At 41.0% G+C, this 13709-nt stretch overlaps 1 protein-coding gene across 2 annotated transcripts in view; it reads left to right on the top strand.

Moving 5' to 3' along the window:
* The window catches only part of CFAP206 (cilia and flagella associated protein 206), a 34810-nt gene extending 25259 nt beyond the window's left edge, over window positions 1-9551 (top strand). For both annotated transcript variants that reach the window (XM_089921836.1, XM_022552266.3), the window contains 3 exons: window positions 382-575; window positions 2513-2656; window positions 6497-9551. In XM_089921836.1, coding sequence (XP_089777962.1) covers window positions 382-575; window positions 2513-2656; window positions 6497-6727 — 569 coding nt within the window. In that variant the 3' untranslated portion in view covers window positions 6728-9551. The remainder of the gene's footprint in view (window positions 1-381; window positions 576-2512; window positions 2657-6496) is intronic.
* The last annotated feature ends 4158 nt before the right edge of the window (window positions 9552-13709 follow it).

The following is a 13709-nucleotide window of genomic DNA, read 5'->3' on the forward strand; positions in this document are numbered from 1 at the left end:
CTTAAAATTGCTAGTTGTAACATTTTAGCTAATAAAGACATAAGTGATATGTTAAAAATAGAGTATATAGGGAATGGTTCTATGAATGTATTATAAACATAGAATCAGTATTTCATATCTTTTTTTAACAATATATTTATTTATTTATTTATTTGGTTGCACCAGGTCTTAGTTGCGGCAGGCGGGCTCCTTAGTTGCGGCTCCAGGGCTCCTTAGTTGTGGCATGCAAACTCTTAGTTGTGGCATGGATGCGGGATCTAGTTCCCCAACCAGGGACCAAACCCAGGCCCCCTGCATTGGGAGCACAGAGTCTTATCCACTGCACCACCAGGGAAGTCTCAGTATTTCATATTGAATTCAATTCCTTTTCTTAATTTTCAGGAAATCCAGCAATTGGAATTTTGAAACATAAAGAAAAGTATTACACTTTCAATACCAGAGATGCTGCATATTCATTTGCAGAAAATCCTGAAAATTACATTGATAAAATTAGAGAAAAAGCCAAAAAAAATGCAGAATTGATTCAGCTACTGGAACTTCATCAACAGTTTGAAACCCTTATTCCAAATTCTCAGGTAAGCAGGGTTGGCATTTTGAGAATTCATGACATTTAAAAGTGTAGTTAATAAAAAAAAGTTACGTTTTGTTGTAGAATGGTCCCCCAAGTCCAGGCAAGAGACAGGGTCAGAATGAGGGCCTTTACAGGTTATCTGAAAGGGGTTCACATCTGAAGATGGAAACTAAGGAAATCCACAAAGAATAAATGAAAACAGGACAAGGAGTTAAATTGATGAATTAGACTGGAAAAATCTGAGAGAGCAAGACTACATTTAGATAAATAATTGGAACTACAGTATTTCCTTATCTAAAATGGAAGGAGCTTAGCACAGATAACATAGGTGGTAACTTAGGCTCAGAACTGTAAAATAATTTAACAGGTTTAAATTGCAGTAGTCTGAAAGGCCACAGAATGGATCTGAAGGTGTGTTTCCGTGTGTGTGTGTGCCGATTCCTTAATTCATTCAGCAGACACTTACTGAGCCGCTTGCTGTGCACCAGGCATGATTCTGGGCACAGTGAACAAAGCAGGTAGCAATCCCTGCCTGCACGGGGCTCACATTCTACCACTGTGTATCCTTGTTTTCTCCCTCTTTGTCTCTCATTTGTACTGTTCACATTTTAATTGCTCTTTCTGTCATCCTTTCTTGTTTAATTTACCTCTTTTAAACTCACTAAACTAAAACCCCGCAATACATGGTTTATAAATGGTTTGTGTTTGTTATATTTATCAACATTTTGACAGTGAAGCAGGTGGGTGTGGATACGACTGACCAGGTTGGCAGGGATCCCAGCAGTGACTGGTAAGAGGATGATGGGGCTGGTGACAGTGAGGAACAGAGGATGGTCTGAACACTTGGGCAAGAAGACTGACATCCAGCCAAGGACAACTAGGTCAGAAGGGGGCAGCTGTTGGCACTCTTGTTCTCATGCCACGCTGCCAGTCTGTTGATGTGATGCTCCAGCTGCCCTTTTAAGATAGCACAAAGACAATGAAAGGCTAGAATCAGATAACCAGTAGATACTTGTCTATTAAAGAACAGTTTTCCTCTACATATCTGGTCTTGTTTTTCCCTTTCTGTGTACTTAATCCTGAGTATTTAATCCTTCACTGACCTTTAATACCTATGGAAGTGAGTATTCTTTCTTCATATTCCAATGCTGTATTCATTATTTTTTCTTGCCATTTACTTGCATAATATTGTAAATTATCTTTTCAGCATCTTTTTACCTACCTAAGTATATCATAAGATCATTTTGAAGGCAAAAATTATATCTTACGCTCAATGGTAGGCGTTCAGTTATCATCTGTTTCTTGATTTGGGGAAAGAAGTTCATCTCTTCCCCCTCCTCTTTACCAGGACTTGAGTTTCTTAAACCTCTGCCGCCCGCTCCAGCAACTTCATTTCCAGCATAATCATAACTTGTTTCGCCTGGAATCACTGAATACTTAATATTTTAATAGTGAGCTTCTGGGTGCTTTGGCAGAAAGATGAATATATTCCACTAAAATAGATAATAATCTGCTATGTATGCAGAGCTTGAGTTTAAGGTATCTTCTAAAGATGTTGTGATACTTTAAACAAATGTGATGTATACCTAATATTTAACAGCTATTCTGAACTTCTATCCATTTCCAATAAGGTATTCACTTATGCTCCCCACTGTGAAAATCGGAGAGGGACATTTGACTTGGGATGAGTGATGTTAGGTTTTCTCCTTCCAAAATACACCTCCTACATTAAGTTCAAAAAATCAGGCACAAATTCATAACGCCTGGGAAAGTAATTGCATTTGGCTCGCTAATTATGAACTTTTTTTTATTTTGCTGGTATTTACAAGTATGTTTCATGTTGTTTTCCTAATATTTTGTCAGTTTTAGCTAAATATTTTAGTTATCTGTAAATAATGTTTATTTTTTACAAATATTAATTACAAAACTCCACTTCTTTAGATGAAAGAGGTTGACAAACGTTATATAAAACCAATTGCAAAGCGTGAAAGTAGCACACAGACGGATACACATTTATTGCCACCAACAATTGTGAGATCATATGAGTGGAATGAATGGGAATTAAGAAGAAAAGCTATAAAATTGGTTTGTAACAATATTTTCTAAAATTATTTATAGGTTGGGGAATTTTAATATGTTGTTACTCAGAGTTGGTAAGCTAAATTATTTATACAAAATAGTGAGTTGTACACAGTTTTTTTTGCTAAAATAAAAATAGTATAATTTATAATTTTCCAGCTTTACATTGTAAGATTATCTTCTAGGTTTTTTTAAAAAATTAGTTTATTTATTTATTTTTGGCTGCGTTTGGCCTTTGTTGCTGCGCGTGGGCTTTCTCTAGTTGCAGCGAGCGGGGCCCACTCTTTGTTACAGTGCGAGGGCTTCTCATTGTGGTGGCTTCTCCTGTTGCGGAGCACGGTCTCTAGGCATGCGGGCTTCAGTAGTTGTGGCACACGGACTCAGTAGTTGTGGCACGTGGGCTCAGTAGTTGTGGCGCACAGGCTTAGTTGCTCCGAGACATGTGGGAATCTTCCCGGACCAGGGATCGAACCCGTGTCCCCTGCATTGGCAGGTGGATTCTTAACCACTGCGCCACCAGGGAAGTCCCTATCTTCTAGTTTTAAGCATATATAGAAATACAGAAGCATGAAACTGCTCTCAAATTATATCAGCCAGTAACTAGAACAATGATAGTTGCTATCTTTCTCTCTATCTCCTTTTCTCAATCTCTACTCTGTCTCTCTACTGATGTATATAATAGTTTTAATTAATTGTGCTAACCTATAAGGTGCTAGTATTTAAAGCCCTGCAGCTTCCTCTAATCATTTAAAGCATACCCTTCTCTTTCTTGGACTTTTTTTTGAGGAGCAGAATGTTACTGCTGTTATAGCACAGATACAGTCCCCTCTTATTGTCAACTTGTTCTCTCCAGACGTCTCACTTGTCCTTCTGATTCGCAGTCATCTTAATCACAGTAGGTACCTACCCTTGAAGCCTTCTTTGAAACTCTCATCCCTATCTGACTCAGTGGAATTCCCCCCACTCTTCCTTTTGATAGTATCTGGTCATTTTAAACAACAAATATTTATAGTGTGAAGGAACAAACTCTTTTTATAACTGTAGCCTTTTCTCAGTATATTTTATCCAGCTCTTTAACGGAAATCAGGTGTGGAAATAAAGGAAGACTACTCAAATGAGAACAGAGGCCACCATCACTTGTGTTTGGCAGAGACTCAAAGTTGGGGAGAGGAGTGAGAAAGTTTTATAGTGAAAAAGGGGAAGGCTTCAGGTATTCCTCTGATTGGAGGATGTTGACAGGGGAAACTGGAGGCGGGCTAACTAGCAGCGGGCGATGGGGGGGTATCTTTTGTGATTGGTTTAGTGAGCATATTTGGCTTTCTCTAGTTGGTCCAGAGATGGAAGGGGAGGCAGCAGGAAAAAAAAAAAAAATAGGGCTGTTCTGCTGTTCTGAGCTGATTGCTACAGCTACCGAGGTTGTGGTTTGGCTTCCAAGACTGGTTGCTGCAGAGGTTTGGGTTCGAGTTGTTATCATATAAGGTCCAACCTAGGTCCGTTTGTATATTCAGTCTCTCTTTTCACTAACCACATCATTCCCCTTGCCACCCTCTCTGGTGGCAGCTTTTCAGTCCCCTGATTTCTCAAGATGAGGAAGGTTCAGCTTCCTGGAATATTTTCCAGATCAGCGGCCCCCAACCTTTTTGGCACCAGGGACCAGCTTCCTGGAAGACAGTTTTTCCACGGGGGAGGTGGGGGATGGCTCAGGCGGTGATGGGAGCGATGGGGGCGGTGGGAGCGATGGGGAGCGATGGGGAGGGATGGGGAGCGATGGGGAGCGATGGGGAGCGATGGGGAGCGATGGGGGGCGATGGGGAGCGTTGGGGGCGATGGGGGCGATGGGGAGCGATGGGGGGCGATGGGGAGCGATGGGGGCGATGGGGGGCGATGGGGAGCGATGGGGGCGATGGGGAGCGATGGGGGCGATGGGGGAGATGGGGCGATGGGGAGCGATGGGGGCGATGGGGAGCGATGGGGACGATGGGGAGGGATAGGGGACGATGGGGGGCGGTGGGGAGCGATGCGGGCGATGGGGGGCGGCAGATGAAGCTTCGTTCGCTCGCCTGCCGCTCACCTCGTGCTGTGCGGCCCGGGTCCTAACAGGCTGCGGACCGGTACTGGTCCTCGGCCCAGGGGTTGGGGACCCCTGTTCCGGATCATTGTTCCATTAGCATTCTTACCATTTACTCTTCTGTAGTTCATGAAGCTCCCATTCCCTGCATTCTTTTCTGTTATCTATCAACACTAGACTCACCTGAGCTCATCAGATGTATACTGGGTAACGTATATATATCCTACCACCTTGTTCTTCAGGAACTAATAGTCTAGCAAGTGACATTGATACACTAAAAATATTTTAGTATCTCTTGGTAAGTGGTATAACAGAAGTGAAATAAAAATTCTACTCTATTGACTTAGGTGACATTTTAAGTTGGTCTTGAGATACACATAGACAAAGGAGAAGAGAGGAGTGTTGGTTGGACAGGATATGGGAGGTATAGGTGGCAGATTAGGTCTGGCCTGGAAATGTTAAGAGAATGCGGTGTTCAGTGGGGCTGAACCTCATACTGACTGGACCCCCCTGTCTTCTCACTCCTCGACTTCATTCTTCTTCCCACCTTAGATGGAATTATCCCCTAGAATTGCAGCATGTTGAATGCCAGCTCCCCATGTATTACCAACATGACCTGTTGATAAGACAAAGCTGAGTATATGGCTTAGAGCTGTAACGGAAACCACCCCTTCAGCAGAGCTTTGCAATGTCTCAGAGGGGGAACAGCAAGGTCAGGATTTATTGAGACTTTGAAGTTTGGTTGAAGGCAGGTCTTTTGATGCCTGGGCTCAGTCAGGGGATGTGTTGGGGGCCTGAACTGGGTTGTAAAGATTATGAAAAAGCAGTCCAGGATTGATGGGAATAGCAAGGTGAATCTTCAGGCAAGGGATGCAGTGTCTTAGGGCTTCTTCTGTGTGTTAATGCTTACCACTGAAGAGTCATGCATCTTTCAGGATGTTCTGTAATGAACAATCAAGTTATTTTCTTTGGCAAGAGTCTCTTGGAATAATAAAATTATGCTAGTGAAGACAAAGGAATAGCAAAGTCCTGTTAATGTAGACGATAAGCTGTGTGTGGGAGAAGTAGTTTTGGTTCTCAGTCACCTGCAGTGTCTCAAACGCTGAAATGTTTCCTCTAATTCCAGGTCTCTCCTTCTTAACTCACATGCTGTAATCCCTTCTGAGTTTTTTCCTTGGACTTTACCACAACTTCAATAAAACTCTTATTCTCTTTTTTTATAAACTCCTCCTTGCTTCCCAGCCTGAGCAAACTGTTTAATCTCATGTTTAGTTGTAATCCATAAAAGGAGTAAGCATAATGTAGAAAAATGTAAAGTATTATCTGGAAACATCAGAGCTTTTTATATTAAAAGTTTTGGGTGAAGCCCATTTAGGTAAGACAATGGAAATCTTAAATTTTTGTCTTTTAAAAAAATAAGCCAAGAATGGTGGGAAAATCCAAGTTATATGACTCTCAAAGTATAATAATGAATGAATTATTATATTTTTATATTAACAAAGAATTGAGCTCACTGTAGGTTTGAATCTGTGTGTTCTCTCTTTGGGTCCATTTTCATTATTTAATCTATTTTCCTACTTCTCAGACAAGGGTATTTATTTTCTGTTATGTTCTAAATTTTCCAATGTTTTAATGTTTTGCAGAAACATGCTATGTTGCAGGACTAATTTCTTTGTGGATTGAGAGAAAAAAATAAGGCCGATACTAACTGGTACCTGACAGTATTTTATTTGTTCTTTAGAGAAATGTTCATTCCTGTCTATTCTCTTTCTACTTAGGCCAATTTGCGTCGGAAAGTTACTCATTCGGTACAGACTGATCTTAGTCACATGAGAAGAGAAAATTGTTCCCAGGTGTACCCTTCAAAGGATGCTAGCACACAGTCAATGAGGGAAGCCAGCAGCCAAGTGCCACGGCCCCAGATTTACGTAGCTGGTTTCCGCGGGGGCCGTACCAAGACCACCTATGAAGTCAAGGTGAACTTAACTAGAGCCATTGATGAAACCTAGTTAGAGACCACACTTTTAACGTAGATACCACTAAATTGTGAACAATGGCAAATATTTAAAAGTATTTTTGCATCCATGAAAATTAGCTAATTTTGTGGGGCTGGCACGTTCATTGGTGGTATGAATGTTTTGGGGTTCTCACCCATATGCACTGGCAAACTGCTACAACAAATGAAAAATTGTTTTCTGTAATACATTTTTCATTCTATTAAAATTGCAAAGTAAAACTCTGTCCATTCCTCTTTGACTTGTAAGAAAAAGTTTGGCAGCATTAAGACTGAAATTATTAGATATTAATATAAGATGATTAGATATTAATATATATAAGATTGTTATGCATGGGATAGAAATTTATTTAGATAACTTTTTATATATTGATATAAGATTATTGTACCTGGGATAGAAGTTTATTTCTAAAATCATATTTAATATTGAACATTAAAAATTTAAACCATAATCAATATTTTCAGCTTCATTGGCTATTAAATGCACCATGGATTAAATTGATATGTAATAAGACCTCACTAATTTGGAACAGTTGGAACAAAGATCCACATGATGTTTTTATTTTTTAAAATTTTATTTAAAAAAGTATTTATTTATTTTTAAAAATTTATTTTGGCTGCACTGGGTCTTAGTTGAGGCATGCAGGATCTTCGTTGTGGCATGAGGGATCTTTAGTTGCAGCATGCGGACTTCTTAGTTGCGGCATGTGGGGGGCATGTGAACTCTTAGTTGCGGCATGCATGCAGGATCTAGTTCCCTGACCAGGGATCCAACCTGGGCCCCCTGCATTGGGAGCGCGGAGTCTTACCCACTGGACCACCAGGGACGTCCCACATGATGTTTTTTAAAATCTGGAAATTTTACATGGAATCTGGATTCTGGCCCCTTGAAAAGATCGGAATATCTAGCAGCACTCGGCCAGCATTCCTGTAACTAGTAGCTTTGCCCTTTCGTAGGGCAGGTACTTCTGGTTTTAATTCTTGCTGCCTTACGGGTCTCCTACTTCACTCCTTTGACCTATTTGCCTAACTCCATAGGTTGTGTTTAGGGCCCCTGTCAATTACTGATAGCCACATTTTAGAGCTGTTGTTTTGTTGCTGCCTTACACACTCCCAATACCTAAGCATGGATAATGAAGTCTCTCAAGCGGATGGCCTGTTAAGCCTGGGGGCAGGGGGTGTCATTTATATTTAGCACGTATTTTTGGCTTAGGTGACTCTTACTAAAGTGTTTGTATAATTTATTTTCTATGTAGGTTAAATGTTACTTATAATATGATATGCTTCAAAATCCATTTTTCTCAGATACTATAAAGGTAGCCTTCAAACAGATCTACTTCTAAGTTGTCATGATTTTCATACCTGTAGTTTAATTTTTTTACTGAAGTATAGTTGATTTACAATGTGTTAATTTCTGCTGTACAGCAAAGTGATTCAGTTATCCATATATCTACATCCTTTTTTATATTCTTTTCCATTATGGTTTATCACAGGATATTGAATATTGTTCCCTGTGCTCTGCAGTAGGACCTTGTTGTTTATCATACCTGTAGTTTAAAAATGAAGTTAAAGATGGGCTGGCTGGCTGTTGAGGCAAGGCCTGGGGGTGGAGGTGGAGTGGACGTGGGGTTGGGAGGGCTCTGTACCTGAAGAGGGTGGTTACAGCTAATACTAAACTTTGCAAATTCAGGAATTTGATTTTACCTGTTCTAATCAACCCCCCTTTGATTCTGCAAGATTCCTAAACACAGAAAAGGATGGCTGATAAGCCACAATTTGGGGTTACCAAGTTAGGGCTGAAAGTAGAATTGCCAAGTGCATAAAAATACCACATACTATATGAAAAGCTAAATATCAGAAAGTCATCTGGTAAGTACAACAGAATGAGAATACGGGGAGCTAGATCAAACGGTAAACTCATCTTCTCCCAAGACCTCCACTGTCTACCCAAGCCCCATCACTCTCTAAAGATTTCCAACCATATGTTGGACCCAGTGTCAGTCGGTTACCCCCGTTTCAGCAGGTCACAGGCTGAACTCATTTCCTCTACCGAACTTGTTTCTCTCTCTGTATTTCCTTCTGTGGTCAAAGGCATCACTACCTACTCAGTAGCATAAATTAAAAACTTCTGGATTGTCTTTCTCACACAGCCCCTGCATTTAACTAGTCACCAAGCCCTGTTGACTTGGCTTCATCTGCTTTTGGGAACCGTGTCTTCCTATTCTCACTGCTATTGCCGTAGTTTAGGACTTAGTCCTATTGCCTGATTCATCGGCGTAGTTTTTCTAACACACAAATTTGATCAGGTCACCTGGCTTTCTCCCCTACAACCTTCACTTCCCTTGTTTAAAAAGACACTTTTCCATTATCTGGGGGATAAAAACTCCTTGCCATATTCTATAAGACTTTTCATATATATCCAGGTATCTTCCAGTTTCATTTTCTGCCCCCTCATGCTCTCTGCACACACTACACATACAGGCAAATGGAGCCCAAACTCTTTGAGTGTGTTATGGTCTTTGATACCATCCCTCTCTGTGCTTGCTTGTCACTCTGTCCCCTGGAATGTACTCCACAGACACCCTCTGGAAATCTGTTTGTCCCCATGAAATCTGTTGATCGGATTTTACTTTTTCAATGAAGGTTTTCCCCATCACCTTTGAGAGAATTAATTGCTCTTCCTTTGGGTTTTCATTGGATTTTATTCATATTCTTATAATAACACTTGAAGTAAAAAGGTCTATATGTGTCCATCTGTATTCTCCCTGTTAGACTGTGCATTTCTTGAGATTTGAACTGTGTTTTAGTCATTCTTATATCCCTGGTATTGTTATAGTACCTTGTTGGATGAATGAATTTTAAAAGAAAAGGAATGAAAGAAAGGACAAACTGGAGGCAGAGTACTGGTTGAGTGATTTAATAGTCAAGGTGGTAGTTCAGTCGCAAAGTAGTGTTTGGAAAAGAGGGAGAAAAACTGAGAGGCAAAGTAAGATCATCTACGGGGAAGGTGGTGGGAAATAAAGTTGGGTGAGCAGGGTTGTATAGATTTTGGAGGACTCTGAAAGCCAGGCGGAGGAATGTGTTGCGTTCCTGTAGTAGGATATTAGAAAACTGTGGCAGATTCTTGAACAGAAGATCCATTGTGGAAGGGAGATACTGGAATCGGGGAGATGGTGAGGAAGCTGTTACAGGAGTTAGGGCATTGCAGTAATGGAAGACATGAAGGCGCAAATGTGAGATTTAATGAAGGGAATCTAACATTCCGGGGAAGGGAAGGGAAAATCAAAGTCTCTACCCTAGGGTTGCTAGGAAACAGAGGATAATTGAGAAGAGGAACTGGTTGGTCAGAAAAGATAATGTGTTCAGTACTGGAAATTTTGAGTTTAAGAAATGACAAAGATAGTAAAGCAGAGGTGACTGGAATTTGATCTGGAGAAAGATAGTTTGGGGGATCATCCCCAACGAATGGGGATGGAATGAGGAGGAAGAGATAAGACAGAGGAACAGTCAGAAGAGTAGAAAAAGACGTAAAGGACTCTCTGTGATTATGGAAGTAAGGTCTAGGTCTACTACTTATTAGCTGTGTTATTTAATATCTCTCTGCTGCAGTTTCTTCATCATAAAAACTGGTGTAATAACATTTCCCAACTCATTGGCTTGTTGAGAGGATTAAATGAGTTAGTTAACACGTGTAAAGCGTTTGTCTGGTAAGTGCCTTCTCATTGTTAGCCAGGAGAGAAGCCCCAGTGTTTCATTTCTGCTGCATTCCCATCCTCGTTTTCCCCGATTTCTGTTTTCTAGCTCTTAGTGCCTAGAATAATGCTAGGCACATTAGGACTTTTAGTAAATGTCTGATGAACAAACCCAAGAGAATGAGGAATGGAGTTGGCAGCTGCTAAGCTGTTTTAATAGAGTTGGCTTGAGTAGAAATAAGATCGCAGCCAGCGAAGCAGAAAATTGTACAACTAAGTACAAAGTACTTACCAGGGACTGGCAGGAAAAGAGAAACGGGATTATGGGAACTAAAAATGGAAGCAGAGGCAAGGGAGAGTTAAGCTCAAATGAGAAATGTTTAGATACTGATGATTTTTACTCATATTTAACTCTTTTAGTTCAGACACTGAATTGTACATTGTCTCTTTGTATTTTTTTTTTTTTTTTTTTTTTTTTTTTTGCGGTACGCGGGCCTCTCACTGCTGTGGCCTCTCCCGCTGCCAAGCACAGGCTCCGGACGCGCAGGCCCAGCGGTCATGGCCCACAGGCCCAGCCGCTCCGCGGCATGTGGGATCTTCCCAAACCGGGGCACGAACCCATGTCCCCCGCATCGGCAGGCGGACTCTCAACCACTGCGCCACCAGGGAAGCCCTTGTCTCTTTGTATTTTTAAACAAATTTTCTCAATTCTAAAATGCAACAATTCTTCTGGCTTCTCTTTAGTAATTTTATACCATAGGAAAGAGTTGTTTTAAAATAATAACTTAGCAAATTGGCTTTGGATGTTTTCTTAATAGCAGAATGAGAATAATATGCTTAATCTCTGTCTACAGTTGGAGATTTGTCTACACAGTTCTTTATGGTTAATGGTTTACTGTACTTTAGACCTTACCACTTTTAGTAATCTATTATACAGCTACCATAGTTGAACTACAGCCTCCTTAAGGCTTTTGGTATTTGCTTCCTGCACAGTCTTCTTGTTTAATGAATGAAGTTCACACTTTTATATGCTTTGTTACTAATGGAGACATAGTGGGCTTCCTTTCGCACAGTTCACTGAGACTAGGGTAGCCCTGATACCAGAGCAGTGATAGAAGTGAGCAGGGTATCGAGACAAACGCTGCAGTTTGATAGTGACAATCACTGGGGTCTCAAATGGTCTCAGATGGATAGTGAACATCACTGGGGTCTCAAATGGAAATAGTAACGGCTGCTGTAAGGTTATTCCATCATCAGGCAAACGAGCTTATGGCTCACGTGTTGGAGATGGCTGCTCCTTGCCCTAACCAAGGTTTGCATAGAAAACTAGGCATACATAAAAGAAACACATTCCACTGACATTCGCCCTCGAAGACTTAAGATAATTAGAAATGAGAAAGTAAAAATTAACTTCGACTAAGAATATTATAAGTATCTGCTTGGCCATTCCTTGGGCTGGGATAATGAACACAGAAATCCCAGCTGCAGAGTTAACAGGAAATAACATACCTCCCAAGGATATGCTACAGTTGTAAAGTGTAATAAAAACCCCCTTTTCTGAGTGTCTGCTTTCTATTTCACTGAAAAATTTTGTTCTCTAAAATTGTATGCTACTAGGAACCTTGCTGTTGAAATTGTATCAGTAAGAATGAAACACTCCTTCCTTGCTTGAAGGATTTAAGTCACTTTGACACAAAGAAGCAGCCTCAGTTTCCAACCTAGGTGCAAAGCCTTCATTTAAGGGGCTCCTGAATACAACAGTCCACATCTATAGTAACTTCAGAGTTTCCAAGAAACAGGATCCTGAGACTATTCTGCAGTACAGATCTGATGTTGAGTTTTTCACACACAGCCCTGCTTTGAAGCTATCAAAATATTGCTGCTTTTTATTTATTATTTTTTTTAACATCTTTATTGGAGTATACTTGCTTTACAATGGTGTGTTAGTTTCTGCTTTATAACAAAGTGAATCAGCTATACGTATACATATATCCCCATATCTCCTCCCTCTTATGTCTCCCTCCCTCCCTCCCTCCCCCACCCTTCTAGGTGGTCACAAAGCACCGAGCTGATCTCCCTGTGCTATGTGGCTGCTTCCCACTAGCTATCTATTTTACATTTGGTAGTGTATGTATGTCCATGCCACTCTCTCACTTCGTCCCAGCTTACCCTTCCCCTCCCCGTGTCCTCAAGTCCATTCTCTAGGTCTGCGTCTTTATTCCTGTCCTGCCCCTAGGTTCTTCAGAACCATTTTTGTTTTTTAAGATTCCATATATATGTATTAGCACACGGTATTTGTTTTGCTCTTTCTGACTTACTTCACTCTGTATGACAGACTCTAGGTCCATCCACCTCACTACAAATAACTCAGTTTTATTTCTTTTTATGGCTGAGTAATATTCCATTGTATATATGTGCCATATCTTCTTTATCCATTCATCTGTTGATGGACACTTAGGTTGCTTCCATGTCCTGGCTATTGTAAATAGAGCTGCAATGAACACTGTGGTACATGACTCTTTGAATTATGGTTTTCTCAGGGTATATGCCCAGTAGTGGGATTGCTGGGTTGTATGGTAGTTCTATTTTTAGTTTTTTAAGGAACCTCCATACTGTTCTCCATAGTGGCTGGATCAATTTACATTCCCACCAACAGTGCAAGAGGGTTCCCTTTTCTCCACACCCTCTCCAGCATTTGTAGATTTTTTGATGATGGCCATTCTGGCTGGTGTGAGGTGATACCTCAATGTAGTTTTGATTTGCATTTCTCTAATGATTAGTGATGTTGGGCATCCTTTCATGTGTTTGTTGGCAATCTGTATATCTTCTCTTTTTTTTGCAGTATGCGGGCCTCTCACTGTTGTGGCCTCTCCCGCTGTGGAGCACAGGCTCTGGACGCGCAGGCTCAGCGGCCATGGCTCACGGGCCCAGCCGTTCCGCGGCATGTGGGATCCTCCCGGACCGGGGCACGAACCCGTGTCCCCTGCATCGGCAGGTGGACTCTCAACCACTGTGCCACCAGGGAAGCCCTGTACATCTTCTTTTGAGAAATGTCTATTTAGGTCTTCTGCCCATTTTTGGATTGGGTTGTTTTTTTGATATTGAGCTGCATGAGCTGCTTGTAAATTTTGGAGATTAATCTTTTGTCAGTTGCTTCATTTGCAAATATTTTCTCCCATTCTGAGGGTTGTCTTTTTGTCTTGTTTATGGTTTCCTTTGCTGTGCAAAAGTTTTAAAGTTTCATTAGGTCCCATTTGTTCATTTTTGCTTTTATTTCCATTTCTC

The sequence above is a fragment of the Delphinapterus leucas genome, chromosome 12 (assembly GCF_059928025.1).
Source record: "Delphinapterus leucas isolate spDelLeu-1000000601 "Yukka" chromosome 12, BTC_Dleu_Yukka2, whole genome shotgun sequence".
NCBI classification, from domain to species: Eukaryota; Metazoa; Chordata; class Mammalia; order Artiodactyla; family Monodontidae; genus Delphinapterus; species Delphinapterus leucas.